Genomic DNA, 24,114 nt, shown 5'->3' on the forward strand with positions numbered 1-24,114 from the left:
ATCTATTTCTGTGCTCTTTATTCTCTTCCATTGGTCTATTTTTCAATCCCTGTCAATATCACAGCATTTTAATCACTATAATGTTATAAAAATCATATTACCTGGCATGTAATTTCCCCAGTCTTGTTTTACTTCTTCAGAATTGTTTTGTCTATTCTTCAAAACTTGCTCTTCCTTATGAATACTAATCAGCTAGTCAATTTCCATAAACACACCACAAGAAACAAAAAGAAATATCGTGCTTTAGATGGATTTTGCATTTAATTTATATATTAATGTGGCTTAAAACAGATATCTTCACAATATTGAGACTTCACATTTATAATATGCTATTTCTATTTACTCAGGGTTTTTTAAATTCCTGTCTTTTAATTAAGTATTTGATTATGCTCCATAAATCCCTGTCTTTTTTTCCTTAATGCCTTACGTTGTATAAATTTTGTGGCCATTGTAATTTACATACTTTAAAATAAGAATGCAAATTATTTTTGTGCACTGATTATACAGCCAGCTACCTTGCTAAAATTTCTTGTTAGTTCTAACAGTGATCTCTTAGATTAAAAAATAGATTTTGTTTGTATAGACAGTGTTATCTATAGATAATGACAGGTTTTTTTAATCAATAATCCTGATACATTTTCTTCTTCTCTCACTGTGTAGGCTAGGCACCTAACACAATATTGAAAAGAAGAGGTAATGACAGGCATCCTTGCCTCATTCCTAATTTTAGATGGAATCCAATATTTCACCATTGAGTATGACATTTATTGTAGTGGTTGATACATTTACCCCTCTTAGGTTAAGAACATTCCTCCTTTTCCTTGTTCCTCAAAAGGTTTTTATCATGAATGGGTTTTGATTGTTATCAAATATATTTTCTATACCTATTAAGAAAATTTTGTGTTTTTTCTCTTTTAATTCCTTACTGTGGAAATTTTCCTTAACAGAGTTTTCTAAGATTTTGCAACCCTTGAATTCTAGAAAAGCCCCAACTGGTAATGATCCATTATTTGTTTAGACTCCATTGGATATACATTGTCACTCTATTATTTCATATTTTTCCATTTACATTAATAAGGTTGGCCTAAATCTTTTCATTCACTCATTGTCCCTGTCTGGTTTTATTACCAATGTTACACTAGCCACACAAAATGGGTTGAAGAGCATTCCCTTTTTTGCTAGTCTCTGGAGAGTTTGTATAACATTGAGATTCTCTATTACTTGAAGGAGGTAGAATTTACTTCTAAAATCATAGCATGCTGGCCTTGTTTGCTGGTGGATACCTTTTAAACTACCAACCCAATTTGTTAATGGTTATAGATATATTTTATTTTTCTATATCTTCATGAGTCAGTTTTGATAAGTGTATATTTCTAGGAAAATTATCCATGTTGTCTTATTTTTCAAATCTAACATTATAAAATTATTCTTAGGGTTCTCTAATTTAACATTCTATCTGTGGGGCCAGCCCGGTGGTGCAGCAGTTAAGTATGCACATTCCGCTTTGGCGGCGTGGAGTTTGCCGGTTCAGATCCTGGGTGTGGACATGGCACCGCTTGGCAAGCCATGCTGTGGTAGGCATCCCACGTATAAAATAGAGGAAGATGGGCATGGATGTTAGCTCAGGACTAATCTTCCTCAAAAAAAAAAAAAAAAACCATTCTATCTGTAGTTAAATGCCATTTTTCATGTCTCTCATTGTCTTATTGGTTTTTTTCTTTTTCTTGCTCAAAATGACAATTTTTCTTTTTATTCTATTAATCTTCCCAAAGAATTAGGTTCTGATTTTGTTGATCCTCTCTATTGTTATTTTTAATTCATTTCTACTCTTATCTTTATTAGGTTTTTTTTTCTCTTTAGGTTTCTTCTCTCAAGACATGCTTAAATTTTGCAATGTGTTTTATTTTATTGAGGTGACACTGGTTTATAACATTACGTAAATTTCAGGTGCATATCATTATATTTCGACTTCTGTATAGATTGCATGCTCCCCACCAAAAGTCTAGTTTCTATCTGTCACTATACATACGTACCCTTTACTCCTTTCTCCCTCCCTTCACCCCCTTCCTTTCTGGTAATCACCAATCTGTTCTCCATATCTATGTGTTTATTTGTTTATCTTCCAAATAAATGAAATCTTATGGTAATTATCTTTCTCCACCTGACTTATTTCACTTAGCATAATACCCTCAAGGTCCATCCATGTTGTCTCAAATGGCACGATTTTGTCTTTTTTATGGCTGAGTAGTATTTCATTGTGTGTGTGTGTATATATATATATATATATATATATATACACACACACCACATCTTCTATATCCATTCATCCATTGATGGGCACTTAGGTTGTTTCTAAGTCTTGGCTATTGTGAATAATGCTGCAATGAACATAGGAGTGCATATATCTTTTTTGAATTAGTGTTTTCACATTCTTTGGATAAATACCCAGTAGTGGAATAGCTGAATCATATGGTATTTCTATTTTTAATTTTTTGAGAAATCTCCACTCTGTTTTCCATAGTGGCTGTTCCAGTTTGCATTCCCACCAGCAGTGCATGAGGGTTTCCTTTTCTCCACCTCCTCTCCAACACTTGTTATTTCTTGTGTTGTTAATTATAGACATTTGATAGGTGTGTGGTGATATCTCATAATTTTGATTTGTATTTCCCTAAGAATTAGTAATATTGAATATCTTTGCATGTGCCTATTGACCATCTATATATCTTCTTTGGAAAAATGCCTCTTCATATCCTCTGCCTATTTTTTGATCATGTTGTTCATTTTTGTATTATTGAGGATATGAGTTCTCTATGTATTTTGGATATTAACCCCTTATTGAGTATATGATTTTCAAATATTTTCTCCCAGTTGGTGGGTTGTCTCTTCATTTTGTTGATGGTTTCCTTTGCTGTGCAGAAGATTTTTAGTTTGATGTAGTCCATTTGTTTATTTTTTCTTTTGTTTCCCTCACTTGAGAAGACACGATATTCAAAAATATGCTGCTAAGACCAATGTCAAAGAGCATACTGCCTGTGTATTCTTCCAAGAATTTTATGGTTTTCAGGTCTTACACTCAAGTCTTTAATCCATTTGAGTTAATTTTTGTGTATGGAATTTTATGGTTTCAGGTCTTACACTCAAGTCTTTAATCCATTTGAGTTAATTTTTGTGTATGGTGTAAGATAATGGTCTTCTTTTATTCTTTTGCATGTGGTTGTCCAGTTTTCCCAGCATTATTTTTTTGAAGATTTTCCTTTCTCTGTTGTATGTTTTTGACTCCTTTGTTGAAAACTAGCTGACCATAGATATGAGGGTTTATTTCTGGATTCTCAATTCTGTTCTATTGATCTGTGTGTCTGTTTTTATACCAGTACCATGCTGTTTTGATTGCTATAGGTTTGTAGTACATTCTAAAATCAGGGAGTGTGATACCTCCAGCTTTGTTCTTTTTTCTCAGGATTCCTTTGGCTGTTTAGGGTCTTTGGTTGTTCCATATAAATTTCAGAATTCTTTGTTCTATTTCCATGCAGAATGTCACTGGGGTCCTGATTGGGATTGCACTGAATCTCTAGATCGCTTTAGGTAATATAGACATTTTTTACTATGTTTATTCTTCCAATCCAAAAGCAAAGACTATCTTTCCATTTCTTTATGTCTTCTTCAATTTCTTTCAACAACATCATATAGTTTTCAGTGTATAGGTCTTTCACCTCCTTGGTTAAACTTATTCTTAGGTATTTCATTCTTTCTGTTATAATTATAATGGGATTGTATTCTCAATTTCTCTTTCAGCTAGTTCATTGCTAGTATACAGAAATTCAACTGATTTTTGTATGTTGATTTTGTACCCTGCAATTTTACTACATTTATTAATTATCTCTAATAGTTTTTTGGTGGATTCTTTAGGGTTTTCTATATACAAAATCATGTCACCTTCAAATAGTGACAGTTTTATTTCTTCCTTTCCAATTTGGATAACTTTCATTTCTTTTTCTTGCCTAATTGTTCTGGTTAGGACTTGCAGTTCTGTGTTGACTAAGAGTGGTGAGAGTGAGTATCCTTGTCTTGCTCCTGTTCTTAGAGGAAAGCTTTCCATTTTTCACCATTAAGTATGGTGTTGGCTGTGGGTTTGTCATGTATGGCCTATATTATGTTGAGGTACTTTCCTTCTATACACATTTTATTGAGAGTTTTTATCACAAATGGGATGTTGGATCTCGGCAAATGTTTTTTCTGCATCTGTTGAGATAATCATGTGATTTTTATTCTTTGTTTTCTTAACATGGTGTATCACATTGATTGATTTGCAGATGTTGAACCATCTCTACACCTCTGGAATAAATCCCACTTGATCATAGTGCATGATCCTTTTAGTTTGATTTACTAATATTTTGTTGAGGATTTTTGCATCCATGTTCATCAGTGATATTGGCCTGTAATTTTCCTTTTATATGTTGTTCTTGTCTGCTTTTGGTATCAGGGTAATGTTGTCCTCATAAAATGAGTTAGGAAATATCTTGTCCTCTTCAATTTTTTGGAAGAGTTTTAAAAGGATAGGTATTAAATCTTGTCTGAAAGTTTGGTAGGATTCACCAGACGAGCCATGTGGTCTTGGACTTCTGTTTTGGGGGAGGTTTTTTATTAAATTTGCAATCTCTTTACTTGTGATTGTTCTATTCAGATTCTCTATTTCTTCTTGATTCAGTTTTGGGAGGTTGTATGAATGTAGGAATTTATCCATGTCTTCTAGGTTATAAATTAATTGGCATATAGCTTTTCATAGTATTCTCTTATAATCATTTGTATTTCTATGGTATCTGTCATAATGTATCCTCTTTCATTTCTGATTTTATTTATTTGAGTCTTCTCTCTTTTTTTTCTTAGTGAATCTAGCCAAGGGTTTGTCAATTTTATCTTTTCAAAGAACCAGCTCTTAGTTTCATCAATCCTTTTCATTGTTTTTTAGTCTCTATTTCATTTATGTCTGCTCTGATTTTTATTATTTCCCTCCTTCTATTGACTTTGAGCTTAATTTGTTCTTCTAGTTCTTTTAGGTATAGTGTTAGACTTGAGATTTTTCTTATTTTTTTGAGGTAGACCTGTATTATTGTATACTTCCCTCTTAGTACCACTTTTGCTGCATCCCACAAGTTTTGATATGTTGTGTTTTCATTTTCATTTGTCTCCAGGCATTTTTTGATTTCTCCTTTGATCTTCATTGTTCCAAGAGTTGTTCAGTAATTTGTTTAGTTTCAACATATTTGTGACTTTTCTAGCTTTCTGCTTGTAATTGATTTCTAGTTTCATAACATTGTGGTTGGAAAAGATAGTTGACATGATTTCAATCTTCTTAAATTTATTGAGACTTGTTTTGTTTCCCAGCATGTGGTCTATCTTTGAGAATGTTCCATGTGCACTTGAGAAGAATGTTAATTCCACTGCTTTTGGATAGAATGTCCTGTTTATATCTATTAAGTCCATCTGATCTAGTGTTTCATTTAAGGCCACTGTTTCCTTCTTGACTTTCTGTGTGGATAATCTATCCATTGATGTAGGTGGGGTGTTAAAGTCCCCTACTATTATTGTGTTGTGGTCAATTTCTCCCTTTAGGTCTGTTAATAGTTGCCTCATATACTTTGGTGTTCTTATGTTAGGTGAATAAATATTAATAACTGTTACGTTTTCTTGGTGGAATGCCCCTTTATCATTATGTAATGTCCATCTTTGTCTCTTATCTTTTTTGGCTTGAAGTTTATTTTGTCTGATATAGGTATGGCTACACTAACTTTCTTTTGGTTGCCATTTGCGTGAAGTATCATCTTCCATCCCTTCACTCTGAGCCTATGTTTGTCTTTAGAGCTGAGATGAGTCATCTGGTGGCAGCATATGGTTGGGTCTTGTTTTTTAATCCATCCAGCCACTTTGTGTCTTTTGATTGATGAATTCAATCCATTTACATTTAGAGCAAGTATTGGTATATAACAGCTTAATACTGCCATTTTATCATTTGTTTCCTGGTTGTTCTATATTTCCATTATTTCTTTTTCCTTGTATTTCCATCTGCCATTTCAGATTGGTGGTTTTCTGTGATGTTTTTCTAGTTTATATTTTTTTATGTTATATAACTCTGCTCTGATTTTTTGTTTTGTGGTTACCATGATGTTTACATAAAAGATCTCATAGATGGGATAGTCCTTTTTCTTCTGATAGCATCTTATCACCATTACCCTATGCAGTTACTATCCTTTTCCTCTTCTGCTTATATGCTTTTGTTGTCACAAATTATCCTTCTTTGTATTGTAAGTTTGTTACCTAATTGAAGTGGTTATAGTTATTTTTGATGCTTTCTTTCACTTTAGCCTCTATGTTATAATTGTTTACTAACCCATTCTGATATAGAGTTTCAGTTTTCTAATTCCATCTATCTATTTATCACCTCGTTCAAAGTATACCTTTTCCTTTTTGTCTCAGGTAGGAGGGCTCTTTTCAACATTTCTTGTAAGGCAAGTCTAATGGTGATGAAATCCCTCAGCTTTAGTTTGTATGGGAAAGCCCTCATTTCTCTTTCATATCTGAAGGATAACTTTGCTGCATAGAGCATTCTTGGAGGATAGTTCTTGTCTTTCAAAATTTTAAATATATCATTTGACTCTCTCCTAGCCTGTAGAGTCTCTGCTAAGAAATCCACTGACAGCCTGATGGGTGTTCCTTTGTAAGTTATTTTCTTCTCTCTGGCGACTCTTAATATTCTTTGTTATTGACTTTTGACAGTTTTAATATAATTTGGCTCAGAGATGGTCTTTTTCCATTGAGATAATTAGGAGTTTTATTAGCTTCATGTGCTTGTAGATCCAGTTCCTTCCCCAGATTTGAGGTGTTCTCAGCTATTATTTCTTTAAATAAGTTCTCTGCTCCTTTCTCCTTCTGGGATACCCATCATCCTTATGTTGCTTTTCCTAACTGAGTCAAATGTTTCTTGTAGAATTTCTTCATTTTTTAAAAATCTTAGTCCTCTGTCCTTTTCCACCTGAATCATTTCTAGACTTCTATCTTTGAGCTCGCTAATTCTCTCTTCCAAACAGTCTATTCTGTTTCCAATGCTATTTTCCATCTCATTGTGTTCTTCATCTCCAGAATTTCTAGGGGTTTTATTTTTCTTTTAGAGTTTTAATCCCATTGGTGAAGTATTCCTTCTGTTCATTAATTGCATTCCTGAGCTCATTGAACTCTGAGTTTTCTTGTAACTCACTGAGTTTCTTCAGGGCAGCTGTTTTTAACTGTCTGTCAGTTAGATCACAATCTCCTGTGACCTCGTTTGGTTTCTGGACAGTTGTCATTTTCTTTCTGTTCTACCATGTTACTGTAGTTCTTCATGGTGTTCAATGAGTTGATCCTCTGCTGGTACATTTGTGGTAGTAAACACCTTTCTATTTGGGGTAAGCCTTTTATTATTATTTATAAGCCTAATTATTATTACAATTTCTTTTTTGATCCATATGACTTAAAAGGATGTTCTTTGTTTGTTTTGGGTTGTGTTGGTTTAGGCTTTCCAATTGGGTGAACATATCTTGGGAATTGGGGGGAGTTAGTTATCTTTTATTATGGATTTCTCAGTAATTTAATTGTGACATTGTCAAAGAAAATTATTTGTTTGATACCAATTTGCTTTGTGACCTAGTTCTTAGACAATATCTTTTTAGCCTTCATTGCTGAATAGGTGAGTTTTCAAACCATAGTGAAAACCCACCTATTCATAAGGAACACTAATTTCTCTGTTCACTACTTCATCTTGTTTTTTGTGCCTTCCTACTGGATTAAATTTTCTTATTCTCTAAAGGAATTCATTAGCTAAAACTTTGTTGTTAGTGGCTAATTAAATTTGTCTAAATGTGTCTTTATTTTACCCTCATATTTGAATGATTAATTCTTGGTTTAGGATTCTAAATTGGCAATTACTTTCTCTAACAATTTTGAACATATTTTTAACAAACTTTTATAGTTATTTTTTATTTGAAGATAATATGCCTTTTTCTGTTTTCATTTAAAATATTTTCTTTTATGGCTTTGCAGTTTTAACTAAGGTATTTGGCAGTGGATTGATTTTTGTTTCTCATCATTGGACTTATTAAGATTTCTGAATCTGAGGATTTATGTCTTTCATAAACTATGGCAAATTTCCATATGTTATTTCATAGAAAATTGCCTGTCCTCCATTTTCTGTACTTTCTTTCTAGAATGTATATGATATAGATAGAGAGATGCACAGAGAGATAGAAGTGGCTTTCTCAATTCCATCTTCCATGTCTTAGTTTGCCATCAAAACACAAATCCCTTGGCTATGAAGTCCAGAAACTGCCCCCCTCCCTGTATACTTTGGATTCAGTTTACCCACTTAGAATTCTGGTTTGCATTCACTGCTCAGGGTTCCACTTGGCCTTCAGTTGCTTTACTTTGGGTACCTGGAGATTTCTCATATATTCTTACTAGCATTCTAGTTACAAAAGAGACACAAATACATAAACACAGAAATAGATAAATACATAGAATGTGTAACATATCAGAAGTGCTATGAAGAAAAATTTAAGCAGGAAAGGAGGCCAAGGGCCAAGTTGGGGAGATTTTCATTTTCAATAGGGTGGTTATGGAAAGCCTCACTGAGAAAGTGACATTTGAGCAAACAACGAGCTGAAGGAGCAAGCAAGGAGGATATCTGGGAAAGGAATGTTCCAGGCAGAGAGAACTGCAAATGCAGAAACATTAGGCAAGAAGGAACTTGGTGTGTCCAGGAACTAGCAAGAGAGTGCTGTGATCAGAACAAGATGAACAAAGGGGAGAGGTGGCAAAATTGAGGTCAGAGGGTCTATGGAAAGGGAGAGTGGGAAGATCCCGTAGGGCCCATAGGCCATTGTATACAAGTTGAGTTTTTCTCTGACTGAGCTGAGGAGCCTTGGAAGGAATTTTGTGGCAGATGTGAGAAATATTTCAAGCAGAAGAAAATGGCAAAAACTGAAGTTGTCTGAGGTTAAGAGAAGACTTTTGAGATGGGAGAAATTATGGCATGTTTTTATCTTGGGCAGAATCCAGTAGAGAAGCAAAACTAGGTGAAAGAAATGTATGAAATAAAGGGGGAAACTGCTGTAGAGGTTACCTTGACTAGAAGAGAGGGAAAGAGATCTAGTGTGGAGTGCAGGGGCTGTTCATAGCCAGGACCTGGACAGTTCACCCATGGTTACAGGAGGGAAGGCGGGTGTATAAGGACAGATGCAGGTGGGTTGATGCCTGGGAGACATGTGAGAGTACAAGGAAGTTCTCTTCTATTGGTTTCTCTTTGAAATAGGGAGCAGTGTCAGCTAAGAATGACAATAAGGGAATAGGTATTGGGGGTTGGAGTAGAGTAAGAAAGGGAGGACTCACCCAGGGCTACAGGAGGCAACAGGAGGCAAGAAAGGTTCATATCCCAGCTCTGCCATGTATCAGCTGTGTGTGACTCTGGGTGAGTTTTTTAACCTCCCTAAACTTCAGTTTCCTCTTTTGTAAAATGAGGATAACAATAGTGCCAACATCACCGCTCTGTGGTGATGATGAAGAGAGACCATGTTAAAGCAATTTCAACCTTTACTAAATGGCAAGCACTTAGTATATGTTGGCTGTTAGCTGATATTATATATTAGGCACTCAATGACTTAGCAATGAATAGATAGGTTGTGATATTTTATCTCCACTCTCTTTTCAGGAGGTTTGTCCTCACCAAGCTTCGAGTCATCCCAAAAGGAGCATTTTCAGGATTTGGGGACCTGGAGAAAATGTATGTACCTGATAATGCTCAAATGGGCTATGGGCAGCAACCTCAGATCACATGTGGCATGATACTCTGTGCTTAGAAGCCACAGTGACACCCCAAGCAAACTTTTTGCACCTCCTCCCATTTTATTTCTTTACCATATTTCCTAAAGAGTAGTGTAGAATCTTTCAGAGTGTGGCCTTTGAAACGAGCATAAGGTCCGTCCACACAATCCTCACTTTTTATGTAAGGTGCTGCTCCCAAAGCACCCATGAGTGAAATTTTTATAAACCAAAGCTGATTTTCTCTGCTGACATTTATTCTTTTTAAGGAGTACTTTCTATTACTTCTGATTAATTTTTAATTGACAGGAGGATCTAACATTTGGGTTTTAGAGATTCTCTCTTGCTCTCAAGCCATGCTAACAGGTGGTAATTCATCCATAAACATTTAAAACTATTAGGAAAGTTTACAGTACTAAGGGAGATTTCCTTTGAAAAGAGAAGACTCCTTTGTTAATGCAAATATTCACCTCTTATTGGGCTAGTTTGATGTAGGGGTTTCCCCAAATAGGGTTTTCTCCAAGTAGGGCACAGTAGTAAAAACTAGCAAATTCTCCCATACTTAAGGTAACCCGCCCTCCCTTTGAAGGCTCTGGATCCCATCTCCCGACCTTTAAACTGTGTTCTTTACTACAATGGCAGCCAGAATTCAGGACTTAAATGCCAAGAAATACAGCAACAGATAAATGATTACACAAAAGGAAATGATTTTTCCTTTATAAGAAGAAAGTAACCCCCCAGGTTACGTGCACTTCTTCTTGAACCCACTCAATTTTTCCCCTTGGTTCTTTCACCTTCCTTTAAGAAGAGTATTTGCTGAGGTCTGTGGAAGCAAGAAAGAAATCCATTAAAGAAATACAAAACAGAGAGAGTGGCAATGTGTTTCAGCAATTAAGCCCACTGCTTAGAGGGTGGTCCGAATCCTGGGTCTGAGTGTTACTTTTCATGTAAACTTACTGTGTAATTGATTAAATCACCTCTGTCTCAGGGCCTTGGTTTCCTCATCTGTGTATTAAAAGAGGAGTTTTGAAAGGAGATGGCTTATGTGATCTCTGATTTCTCAGTGCAAGCATCCTCCAGTTGGATGAGAGCCCAGTTTAAGACCTTCTGTCTTTAGGGTTTGCCTTCTTGAAGACATTCAACACCCAGACAAATTGGGAGAGTCATCAGAGCAGAGCTCACCAAGGAATGAGGGAAGTAATAGAGCTGGAGAGCTTTTGGTTCAAGGTGTATTCCTGGACAGATTAGCCATTGCCCTGCCTGGAATTAACATAGACTAGATGACTAGTAGATATGTCTTGTTCCCCAAGAGCCCTGTAATTGCATAGAAATTATTCTAAAGACAGGAATGCCAGACATCACAGATAATCCACCTTAATGTAATTCAATCCAGCAAGTGCGACTGACCCCTCACTGGGTGCTCAGCCTCAGCCGAGACCTTCCTGTGGGGATATAAATGGTTGAGCTGAGCTGACGTAGCAGTAATCCCAGAGACAGATCAGCTAGCTCAGAAACTCAACTTCCCCAGACACAGCTTGTCCATTTCTACCTCATGTCCTTACTAATCAGCCCATATGGACACAGATGCTGAAAACAAAATTAATCTTATTTTTTCAACACTTTTTATGTCCTAAGACTTCAAAAACATTCCCTAGCAAAGGGCCCAGCACCAAATTGAACTTGAACAGACTGTTTGTACCATTCCGTCTCTCTGCTCACCTTCATCCATTGTCTCACTTTCTATTCTTGGTCACCTATGTGTTCTCATCTCCTTTCCAGATCTATCCTTCTTATTTATGTTCTTCCTCCAGCTTTCAACCAGTTTCCTGAACTTAATAAATATTGGCTTTCTCTTCAATATCCTACTCTCCACAAATCACAAAATCGTTTTCACTCATTCTGCACATGTGGCCAAGTTTCACCTATCCTTATTAAAAAGGAGAAAGAAAGCTTTCTGTGTAAATTCTGCCTTCTTTCCCTGCTACCTTCCTCTCTCTTCCTCATCACTACCACCCTTTTGAAACAGCAGCCTGCTTTCACCACCTCCCCATCCTTTTTGTTCAATCACTCCTCAGCCTGCCCACTTGTTATTTGGCCACAAATTCTCTAACACTATTAAATTATTCTATTAAAGGTCCCAACAGCGCCCTAACTTCCAGATCTAAAGACTTCTACTTTGTGTTCTCAGGACTTAACCTATATGTACTTTTTGATTTCCCGGACTGTTCATACCATTCTCCTCAATACTCTTTCCCTTTCTAAATTCAGTGACACCACACCTCCTGCCTGCCTCGTAACCTTCCAGACTACTCCATAACTGGTTCTGCGCATCTTTCTTCTTCCTTAGCTGCCCCTCAAAAGTTTAGTGCTCCATTTTTGGCCATTTTCTTTTTTTATAATTACATCTCCAAATCATTATTCATCAAATAATGTCATACTACCAGGGCTCCTAAACCTTCATCTACAACCCCCACCTCTCTTCTGAGACCATAATTCTTGTTTTGAAATGGAGAGACTTCTAGATATTTACACCTAAGGAAACTGCAAGTGCCTCAGATTCAATATAGTCAGACAAACTTGTTATCTTTATCCTTAAATTTCTCATCTTCCCGTATTGCCCAGTGAATAACATCACCATCTGTCCAGACGCCAAGCAAGGAAATTCAGTCCCCTTGACTCCCGCGCCTTCTCTCTCCCTTATACGCAGGTGTTCTTCCAGTCCTGTTGACTCCCCTTCAAAGCTATGTCCGGAATCCAGCTCTCATCTCACTCCTGTTGCTATTAGGTTCAAAGTCACTTGCACAGCCTGCTGCATGAGGCTGCCACGCCTGTCTCAGCTGCAATCTCCCTGTCACTCTGCTGCCAGACCTGCACTGCAGAAGAACCTCTCGGGATGCTCAGTGCTATAGGTTGCAATCTTAAGTCCCTGGCACAAAAATCAAAACCTTTTCTCTCCCACCATATGCAGCGTACCCCACACTTTCACCAGGTAGAAAAATTTGCCTTCTCCCAAGCACTATCATGACCAGACGTTGTATTGCTTATTTAGAATGTGACGGCTGATTCTTTGGACAATGGTTGGCACATAGATGGATAAAAAAAATAGTTGCAAGTGAATGGATGAATAAAGAAATGACCAAAATATCCTTTCACGCTGGTCTTATGCAGGTGCTATCCCTCTGCCTAAAATTCCACTTGGTAGAAACCTGCTTGTCCTCCAGGAGTCACATCAAATGTTTACTCCTCTGTAGAGTCTTTCCAGAACTCTGCCAGTGCTGCCAAACCATAATCTGTGTTCACAGTATTAATAGCATGTTTATCAGATTGTATTCAGAATTTACAGGTTTTTCCAGATCCCCCGATAATTCTTTAAGGGCAAGGTCAGACTGTGACTTAACTTTGTATTAAAGTACAACACCAAGTCCTGTTATTTTAATCTCCTGGCTAGGCCTCTAATCTGTCCACGTATCTCCTCCAGCTACCACAATCTGTCCCTGGATAACTGCCACAGTCTACTACTCATGCTGCCCCTCCACTAGCAGGCTGTCTCCTCACCCCTATCCATTCTCTATATAGCAACCAGAGGGTTATTTTCTAAATTCATCTGATTGCACCACCTTCCACACCTTTCCTGCCCCCCTACACACACACATTCCATGCCTTACACTGCTCTTAACACAAAAAGGAAAGTAGGCCTCTCCCATTCTCTCCTTTGCCCTACCAGCCCTTTTCCAGGTCATAAAGTTACTGCCTTATGCTGCCCAGCATGGGCCTTGCTTTGCGCTTGCTGTTCCTTCTGACTAGAACGTCCTTTCTGCTCTGTCCTTTTAATTTATTTGGCTCCTCCTAATCCTTCAGATTCCCACACCAGTGTCACTTGCCCAGGAAAGCCTTCTGACCTCCCCAATTAGAGTAAAAAACCCTACAACTTACACTCTCATATCACCACTAGTTTCTATGTGGTGACTATCATTTTAGCAATTTTACAGCTGTTTATGTGATAAATGAATAATTTCTAACTCCCCCATCGAACAGTAAGTTCCATGAGCACAAGGCGTATTTGCTTCTACTCAGTATTGGACCTACGACGCCTCACACAGATTCAGGTGTGTACAATAAATAACTGATAAATTCATGAATAAAAATGAATGAACAAAATAATTAGTTGGAGAGACAAAATATCCAGATATAAAGAGAAAATACCAAATAATATGAATGATGATGATAAATAATGTAGGAGTTGTTAGGCATATGAACACTGGCTGAGAATCCACTATGATCTAGGCACTTACATAGTTAGAGTTTAAAATATGACCTAGGACAAAAATGCACAAGATAATATGTGCAAAATAAGTGATACAAACACTGTATTTGTTAGGACTCTTTCCATTGTGAGAAGCAAAAGAAAATAAACCTCAAATAGGCTTAAGGAAAGCAAGGGAATTTAATGGTTCATTTAAGTTGACGGTCAGAGAAGAAGAATGGCTTTAGAAACAGCTCTATTCAGGTTCAATGTCCTTAGAACTTGGCCTCTCTCCCTCTCTCAGGTCTCCCTTGCATTAAGTTAGTTTCAGTCCTCAGCCCCACCTCTGGCAGCAGGATGACAGCAGCGGTCCTGCCTTCACTTCTTCTTGGATTCGATTCAGAAGGAAAGAGCTGACCTTTTTCTTGCTCGATCCTATAAAAGTGTTAAGATTTAGCCTGACTTGCTTAGATCACACAACCATCCCTGGACCAACTACTGCAGATAAGGGAATGAGATGCTCGAATTGGCTGTGGCATGGGTAATGGGCTCTATTCTCAGAGCTGGAAACACCTACGCCAATGATGTGGACTTGGAGTGGCGGAGAGAAATTCACAATCAAAAACTGAGGCCGTTTCTGGAAAAAAAAAAAAGTGGAAACTAGATGCTGATAGTTGGGCAGAGAACTAATGTCTATAAAGAAAATTCGTTCTGTTCTCATCCAGAAGAGAAAGGTCTCTGTGGCTTGGGTAGTTGGGGATTTGATGAGTTCGATTCTTCCCCTTTACTCCTGTTAGAATGATTGAAAGAATCCAGTAATTCTTCCCCAATCCACGCTGATGATTCTTCTTCTTTCATTAACCTAGCTTAACCCAGGCCCCTCTGCTTCTGTAAGAAGTCAAAAGGGAAAGGAGTCGTTTTGGTAGAATGTAGAGGAGGAGCTTCTCCATTAGAAATGAAATGACCACTGTCCACACCTCAGCTTTAGTCAGCATCACCATCTCAAACCTCCCTCCTCTTCACTGCCTTGGGACTTGCTGGGGGAAAAGGAAATCATTAAACTCTCTACCAGGTGAAGTGGCTTTGCAAAGTGCACTGTAAACTGTTTACATTGTCTTTAATTACTTCAGAGCCATATGTCAGCTTGGTATAAAGTGTGAAGATTACACTAAACAGGGTAGGGGGAGTAGGTGACAATGCAGTGATTTACGGTAACCAGAAAAATTATGTATGGAAATGAGTGCAATTTAAAAACACATCTACGTGCTATTATAACACTGGAGAGGGAAGAAAAGCCAGTTTATAACAAAATATCTTTGAAAATAGGAGCATGATGAATATGTAAATGGGACCAATCAACATCAGCTGAGATATGGTATATGCAGATGAGACGGCAATGAGCCAAAATGTGAAACAGCTCCCAAACCATAAATATGAACCATATAAAATTCATTTGAAATATTCATAACATAAGGACAAAAAAATATAATCAAGTGATTTATTTGCATATAAAAACGAGAACACTAGTCTGACACTTCAGCCTCCACCCCCAGATCACTGGGGAAAGAAAAGTTAACTCAACGGAGGAACTTTTAGAGGAAGAGATTTATTGAATGAGAACTGTTGCAAGCACACTAAAAAAGTCGAGAATCCTCCCAATTCTCAATTCTTCAGACTCACTCAGCACAGATAAAAGAAGAGGGAATAAATCAGGCAACTAAGACCGTAACGGCAACAGCACTAGAAAATTTGGGTTCCAATCTACTTTGCCTCCCTGAGGACCTCCTCGTTAAATATCTCACGTCCATTCTTATCCCTACCTTCTGTGATTCTGAGAGTTAAGGAGCAAAGGAGCCTTGAGTCCCACTTACTGAAAGAAAGCAAGAGGGAGAGGCTGATGATTCTGTAGGCTTCTCCTGGTGAAAACAGGAGGCCAGTGTTGGAGCAGTTAGACCTCTGAATGGGAGGAGAGGATTCGAGTCCCTGACATAAAAAGGCTAATGAGGTTCAGTAGTTCTAATCTCAGGTTGCACTTTAGAATCCTCTGGAGAATTTTTAAAATCATCTCCATGCCTGACTATCATTGCCAGGTATTTTTCATTTCATTGGTCTAGGGTGGGGCCAAGCATTGGTCATTTTTTAATGCTCCCTTCATGATGCTAATGCACACCCTCAGTTGAAAGCCACTGAGATGGATGATATTTAAGTCTGAATCCAATTCATAGGAAGAACATTCACGAACATGTGAGGTGTGTCTACACAGTATGGCTGGAGGAGAAGACATGAAAGGGAGGATGGTAGGAGATAAGGTCAGAGAAGAAGCTGGGTTAGGTCACAGAGCACCTTATAGGCCATGGTGACACATTTGAGTGTCATAGTTCATCATGGGAATTAAATGAGGTAATTTTGAATAACCAAGTGAATGATTTGATTTGCATTTGTTAAAGATCACTCATAGAGATTTTGACTTGATAATACTTTGTTAAGAATTTTTGTGTCTATATTTGCAGAGATATTAGTCTGCATATTTCTTTTCTTATAATTTATTTGTTTGGTTTTGTTACACCAGTGTTATAAAATGAGTTGGGAAATGCTCCCTCATCCTCTATACCCTGAAAGAGTTTATTATTGAGAATTCAATAGATAAAGAAGACTTTTTTCCTATAAATGGTGCTGAATCAACTTGGTATCCATTTGGAAGAAACAAACCTCAACCCTTACCTCATGTCAGACACAAAATTTAATTCTAAATGGATCATAGACAAACACAAAAGCTAAAACTTCTAGAAGAAAATATAGGAGAAAATCTTCACAATCTTGGAATAGACAAAGATTTCTTAAATAGGACACAAAAAGCTTAAAATTTTGACTTTGTCAAAATAAACTCCTGCTCTTCAAAAGATACTATCAAGAAAACAAAAAAGCAAACCTCAGATTGGGAGAAAATATTTTCAATAATATATCTGGAAAAGGACTTGTATCAAGAATATGCAAAGAATTCTTAAAAGTGAAAAATAAGTAGGTAAATAGTCCAATTAAAAATGGGCAAAAGATCTGAACAGATACTTCATTTAAAAAAGGACATGGATAATAAGTACATAAAAAGATGCTCAACATTTGTATTCATTAGGGAAACACAATTTAAAACCTTAATAAAATACCATTCCATGGCTAGAATTAAAGATTGACAATAGTAGGTGTTGGTGAGAAAGTGGAGCAACTCCAACTTTCTGTGGAGAAAGTGGGACTCAAGGCTCCTTTGCTCCTTAACTCTCAGAATCACAGAAGGTAGGGATGTGGAGTCATGTATAACTGGTAAGAATGTAAAATGGTACAACCCATTTGGAAAACAGTGTAACAGTTTCTCATAAACTACTTACCCAAGAGAAATAACATATATCCGCACAGTGACTTATTCAAGAATGTTCATAACAGGTTTATTCATAATAGCTCAAAACTGAAAACAATCCAGATACTCATCACCAGGTCAGGATAAACAAATTGTATTCTATCCATACAAGAGAATACTAATCCAAAATAAAAAGGAATAAGCTGCTAATAGAACAACACAGATGAATCTCAAAAGCATTGTACTAAGCAAAAAAGCCAGACACAAAAGAATATACGCCATATGATCATATTTATATGAAACTCTAAAAAAGAAAACCTACTCTGGTGACAGAAAGTAGATCAGTAGTTGCTTGAGGCTAAGAGTGATGGTGGGATTGTCTGGGAAGGGGAACAAAGAAGCTTTTTAGGCAACTAATGTCTACAAAGAAAATTCTACATCTTCATGTTCTACATCTTGATTGTGGTGGTTGTTACAAAATATATCAATCTGTAAAAACTTGAACAGTTAAAATGAGTACATAGTATTATTTGTCAAGTTATGCTTCAATAAAGTTGATTTTTTTAAACCAATAATTATTTAGCACCTTTTTGGGGCCTAGTGTTTTAAATACACATCTCAGTTAATCTGCACTTTACTGAGGGATGCTACATTCAGAAAGAGCAAGCAACCAATCAGCATCACAGGGTCCTTTTGTGGTGAAGCTAGGACTTGAACCCGAGGTAGTCTGGTTCATTCTGTTACACAAGCCTTCCTTTTTGTTGGCATCTACCATTTTCCAGAATTATTCTACTAAAGTAAAAGAACGACCAAGAGGAGGATTAAGGCTGTGAAAGCTTCCTCTGATGTCACTTATAATTAGAGGAGAGGATTTCTATGTCTAAGCACTGGAAGCCTCCATGAACCAGAACTTAGAGTCATTTTCTACTGGGACAGTCATAGAGAGTAGTAAACCTCTTCTGGAACATTTTTTGCCTTCAAGTTCCAGCGAGCCAACCAACTCATTTCTGGGTAAATCTCCTGCTGAGACTGGCTTTAGTCCAAAAGTTTGTAAACTGAGCTGCCTGTTAAGTTGCAAATTAACTTAGTCAGCAGCTGGGAAATGTAACAGTTAGGCCAACTAGGTTGTCATTATTGACCTAGGTCAAACACGAGTTAGCGGCTAGAAGGTGAAAGTCCTTATCTCATTTCCTGTTCTCCATAAATATTCTGAAAATAAGTATTTTTGTCGTACTTATTGCTTCACCAAGAACACAAGAAGCGGTTTTCTTGTGACATTTTGGGTTGATGTGGTTTTAGTGTTTCCATTAAGTCTCCTTATTTTCAACTGATTCTAAATGGGTTCTTAGAATAAATCCTACAACATCTAATAGCTGCCCAGCTCAGAAAAAGAATAATTTTTTAGTTTTGTATTTCTATGCTTGGGTTTTTGCATGTTTGTTTTTCTCTGTTTTTCCTTTGATTTCTTTTTATGTGTTGGAGGGGGGAGTCTTATAGGGGAAAGAGAGTTCCTGAGACCTCGTGAATTTATGGATGCCCCCAACGCTATATTCATTACAGTTTTCCACATCTCAGTCCCTTATGCTTTATCCATAAAGATACTGCAGGGTTGCTTTTGCTGAAAAGGATTACAAGGAAAGGAATACTGGAAGAATACAAGTGGGAGTCCTGGTCTGCTCAGGCTGCTAAAATAAAATACCAGACAAGGAGTCTTAAATAACAAACGTTTATACCACACACTTCTGGAGACTAGAAGTCCAAGATCTGAGTGCCAGCATGGTCAGGGTCTGGTGAGAACCCACTCCCTGGCTTGTAGGCAACTGCCTTCTTGATATATCCCCACATGGCCAAGAGCGAGCTCTGGTCTCTTTATCCCCTTATGTGGGTACCAATCCCATCATGAGAGCTCGACTTCCACAACCTCATCCAATTACTTCTCAAAGTCCCCAAAGTCATCTCCAAACACGATCACACTGGGGATTAGGACTTCAACATTATAAATTGGGGGTTGGGGGAGAGATAAACAAAACATTCAGTCCATAGCACCCACTGTGAACTAGCAAGCTTATACTAATAATGATGTACATTGTAGATGCTTGTTTGCTTGGGAAAGCACAGATGCCCTCATTTACATCTTTCATATATAAGATTCTCCACTGTCTTGGCCACTTGATACTCCAAGGCATTCTTGGTCCTAGTGACCTCTGCTTGGTGCCTTCCATTCAGCTCCTAAGACTTCCAGGTGGCAAGACTTGACAGAGGTTACCCAAACAAGGCTTTTCTGCCTTGCCATCAAATACAATCTTCTTCCACTTTCTTTTTTTTTTTTTTTTAAAGATTTTATTTTTTCCTCTTTCTCCCCAAAGCCCCCCAGGACATAGTTGTATATTCTTCATTGTGGGTCCTTCTAGTTGTGGCATGTGGGATGCTGCCTCAGCATGGTTTGATGAGCAGTGCCATGTCTGCACCCAGGATTCGAACCAAAGAAACACTGGGCCACCTGCAGCGGAGTGCGCGAACTTAACCACTCGGCCACAGGGCCAGCCCCCTTCTTCCACTTTCTAACCAAACAGCCAAGCAACATCACCCTCTCTATGTTTTAAGACTTCTGCTTCAGCCATGCTTGCCTTTCTGACCTTTCTTGACAGGGCAAGCCATGGGAGAAACCCCCAAATGTGTTGTTTGTTGGGGCTCACAGATATGCCAGAAAATCAACTGGCCTTTTTTTCTCTCTGACAGTAATTCAATGTTTGCTGTCTATGCAGAGAAGATACAATTATGGCACCATAATACTCAAGTTAAAAATAGCCTAGTGGCTCTGCCCTGGAGACTCTTGCTAGGTTTGGTTTTTTTTAATAGAATGGTATTAAAATAAAAAGATGCAATCTAAACTCAAGCTCTAATCAATGCACAAACTATTTATTTTTACTTCCTCATTTAGCCCATGCCCACCACAACCACATCCATCTGGGCCATTTATGACCTAATAAGATGCTTTAAACAGCAAAAGACTCAGATAGAATATAGACTCAATTGCCTTCCCACCCCCCAACAAATAAACTACCTGAATCTTACACTTCATAAACCTCTCCTGTGGCGCTCAGATCCACTCTGGCCAGCCTACACAGAAACCAAATGATCAGAGATGTGTTTTTATAGTTCAGAGCATTCCAGAAGTTAAACAGGCAGAGAGGAAAAGTATAAGAGTAAAGGATAAATGCCAGAGGAGCCTAAACGAATAAAGTGGAAGTTAACTATCCCAGTGGGTCTGAGATTCTGAGAGAGTCTGGGTATAGAGATAGCAATTGTTGGTGCCAAGGGTTTTATAAACATGTAATTTGCACTTGGATGTGAGCATTCTTTGAAAAGTTAAAAGTGCATACAAACGCAAGGTATGAATAATAAAGAGAGCACATTTGTTCTGCTTCCAATTCATGGTGTCTCAGCTCAACCACACTACTGGTCTTGCCTTTTGCTCTTCTCATATTCCTCCAGAGCACCCAGCACAGGGCTTGGCACATTGGAAGGATAATGGGAAGCAAAGTTTGTGAATTTGTCATCTTTACCTCTTGGATCCTTTCCCAACTTTTCAGAACCTCTTCCCCAAATCAGGCTCTCAGTATTATTTTTTTTGTCTTGTTCTTTATTCTTCTTTCCAAGTAAAGATAACAGCATCTGAAGAATGCATTGGCATTGAAATTCTAAGGAGTTCATGAATTGGCTCGTCCAAAACAATTTGCCTTTTTAAGAAGACATGAAGTGGGTAATGCCAGTTCCAAAGGACTGAATTGTTAACGGTGGGAATTTAGTCCACGTGGCACATGTGCTTAAGGAGATTTGCTTTAATACATGAAAAATCATATCTAGATTGACTTACTTGTTTGCACTGCAAAGTCTATGTGTATATGAACTGAAAGTGGAGGGAAGGATGAGCTTCCTGAAATCACACTGACATTAGTACCTTCGGGATTCCATCTACTGAGGATGGGCTCCCTCACTGCCGGACAGACCAAGTGCAGCACTCAGACTGGTGATTTTTTCTCTTTACTGATTGTTAAATATTGAGGTGCCAGTCTTCACAAACTTGTTTAAAAGGTGCCCTGTTATATCTTTCCTTATATTGCCTTCCCTGCTTCTTTTCATATGTACATATAACTTCTCAATCCAATCAGGTAAGACACTTAAAATTTTACTTTCTCATTTAGTAAAGCAGACATTTGCTTTGGGGGGAAGGATGGTGATTTACTGCAGCACCACATTCCACAACAAAAAGATTCTGCATAGAGAGTAAGTTCCACACTAACTTCAAAGAAGTGAGGTCAAATCAGAGGTCACCGGCTGGGGCTTTTTAAAGGGAGGAGATTTATAGACTTCAGTCAAGTACTCGAGACAAGTGCAGACTCATGGATGACATCAGCTAATCCATCAAGTGATTTAGCAGGGTTCACAGAGTAAATGATTGCACCTTCCATCACTCCCTGAACTCCTGTGAGGATGAGGCTTGTAGAGCGAATGAGCTTCCTCAAGCCCGGGACACCTTCTGACTAGTATATGTGCTGTTGTGTTTGTTCTGTTCTATATGTGAGCGATTCTGAGTGATGAAGCAAACTTAGAGAAGCATAATCCGTCCATCAGTCAATAATTCCAATGAATTGCTCATGAGCCATAATATGTGTTAATTAGATGAGAATATGATTTAATGAAGCTATGTGCCAGTCACTGCTATACTTTATGGGCAATAAAGAAAAAGATCGAGTTCCTGCTTTCCAGGAGTTCCCATATTGATGACCAGTAATCACAGCTGTCATTTGTTGAGTAATTGTTTTTGCAGAAAACTGAGATAAGTCACTTTACATGTATTATCTTATTTATCACAACCTTATTATCATACCAATTTTACAGTGAGGAGACTGAAAAGAAAGGGGTTATGTGACTTGCCCAACGTCATACATCTAATAGGTGGTAGAGACTTGAACCCAGGCATTCTGACTCCACTGCTCACATAGTAATCTATTATTCTGTAATATCTATGAATGCAACAAGTATCATCTAGGTAATATATAAGAGAGTGATAATCTTGCTCTCTAACAGAGAGAAGTAAGGCATACATAGACACATATTCACAGAGTTCCCATCCATTTTATTTGTAGCGGTAGCAGTAGTTTGAATATCTTTGCATGGGTTTCCTATTTTACAATTTCAAAATGCCTCATGTACCTATTCGCTCATTTAACCTCCCATACCAACCCTTCAGGGGCAGCAAGGCAAGTATTTGTGCTCGTCTCACAGGTGAGACAATGAAGTTCAGAGAAGTTTGGTGAGTAGCGTATGATCAACAGCTAGGAGGTCATGGAGGTGGGATTCCTCAGATGCCACATCCTGAGCACTTTCTCCACATAATGCTTTGGTTTTTGCAATGCTGCCTCTCATTTATTAGAGAAATTACATCTTGAGAGTCTTACAGTTACACGAGTACAGGATAATAACAGAGTGTCCAAGTCGGCAGAAAAAATAACCCTTCTATTTCTGCAAAGTACATAACCTTCACATGCAGGTGTTTTTTCTCAGTATTTCTTACACTTCTAACTCAGTCTTGAGCACTAGGCAGTGGGGAGAAAGGATGCCCTAGAGGTAGATGGATGTCTGATCCAAGCAGTGAAAATCCAAGTGCAAAACTGGCCTTTTCCACGCCAAAGAGGAAATGCTCCAATAGGGTGTGTCCATTATTAAAAATTGGCCAAAGCCATCTCATCAAAACATTTTTTTAAATGGAAATTTCCTTTCTAAGTCAACTATATTTATTGGCTTGTTTTCTCCCTGTTTCGCCTACTTCTCTCTGCTTCCCTTTGGAATTAACATTCTAGTAACATGTAGATTCAACCAGAACTTCTCATCCAAGATATAAGATTTCATCCCTACAAGAAAGGATTTTTCTTTTAGCTGAATGCAATGAGCATTTTGTAAGTTCCTGCTCAGTATCTCCTACATTATGGTGCCTTGAATCTTAATGTGCCTACAAATCACCTGGAGATCTAACTAATATGTAGAGTCTGACTGAGGAGGTCTGGGTGGGACCTGAGATTCTGCTGTGCTAACCAGCTCCCAAGTAAGGCCAATACTGCTTGTCCATGGTCCACACAGAGTAACAAGGTCTAAAAAATACTAGCCCTGTATAAGGAGCTGTATGGTGAAGGATCCAAGAGAAATGGCCCACAGCCCCAGACCAGCATAGTTGTTGATAAAATACACTTGAAACAGTCAGAGAAAAGCACAGAACAAATGCATAAACATATGCTCCATTGCTATAGCCAAATGACAAATAATGGGAAAAGGTTTTCTCAGTCTCTTTGTCATTGTCAGGTCACATTTGTTAAATGGTCCTCAGTCTTTAGTATAACTAGTCACTTATGAAAGTATTGTCTCAGTTTCTGAAAGCCCCTCTGTTAGTGCTCTGGAAACACAGCCAGACACTGAGAAATGCAGTTCACATACAGCTATTTCAGAAGCAAACCTAGTGTATGGTTCACCTTGGCAAATTGAGCCTGAGCACTGCTACTTGTAGAAGGAAATCTGTATCTCAGGCAGAAAGTAGGAGACCGGGTATAGGTATTTATGTCCTGGCAGTCTGAAATAGGCAAAGGTCAGAGGGAAAGTGCAGGTCAAGATAACATATAAAGTT

At 37.8% G+C, this 24,114-nt stretch overlaps 1 protein-coding gene across 3 annotated transcripts in view; it reads left to right on the forward strand.

Annotated features, from left to right (window-relative positions):
- Nucleotides 1-24,114, forward strand: part of FSHR (follicle stimulating hormone receptor) — a 167,321-nt gene that overhangs the window by 65,738 nt on the left and 77,469 nt on the right. For 2 of the 3 annotated variants that reach the window (XM_005599769.4, NM_001164013.2), the window contains exon 2: nt 9,734-9,805. The exons of the other annotated variant lie outside the window; for it this stretch is intronic. In XM_005599769.4, coding sequence (XP_005599826.2) covers nt 9,734-9,805 — 72 coding nt within the window. The remainder of the gene's footprint in view (nt 1-9,733; nt 9,806-24,114) is intronic. 3 annotated transcript variants of the gene reach the window in all.

The sequence above is a fragment of the Equus caballus genome, chromosome 15, assembly GCF_041296265.1.
Source record: "Equus caballus isolate H_3958 breed thoroughbred chromosome 15, TB-T2T, whole genome shotgun sequence".
Classification (NCBI taxonomy): Eukaryota; Metazoa; Chordata; class Mammalia; order Perissodactyla; family Equidae; genus Equus; species Equus caballus.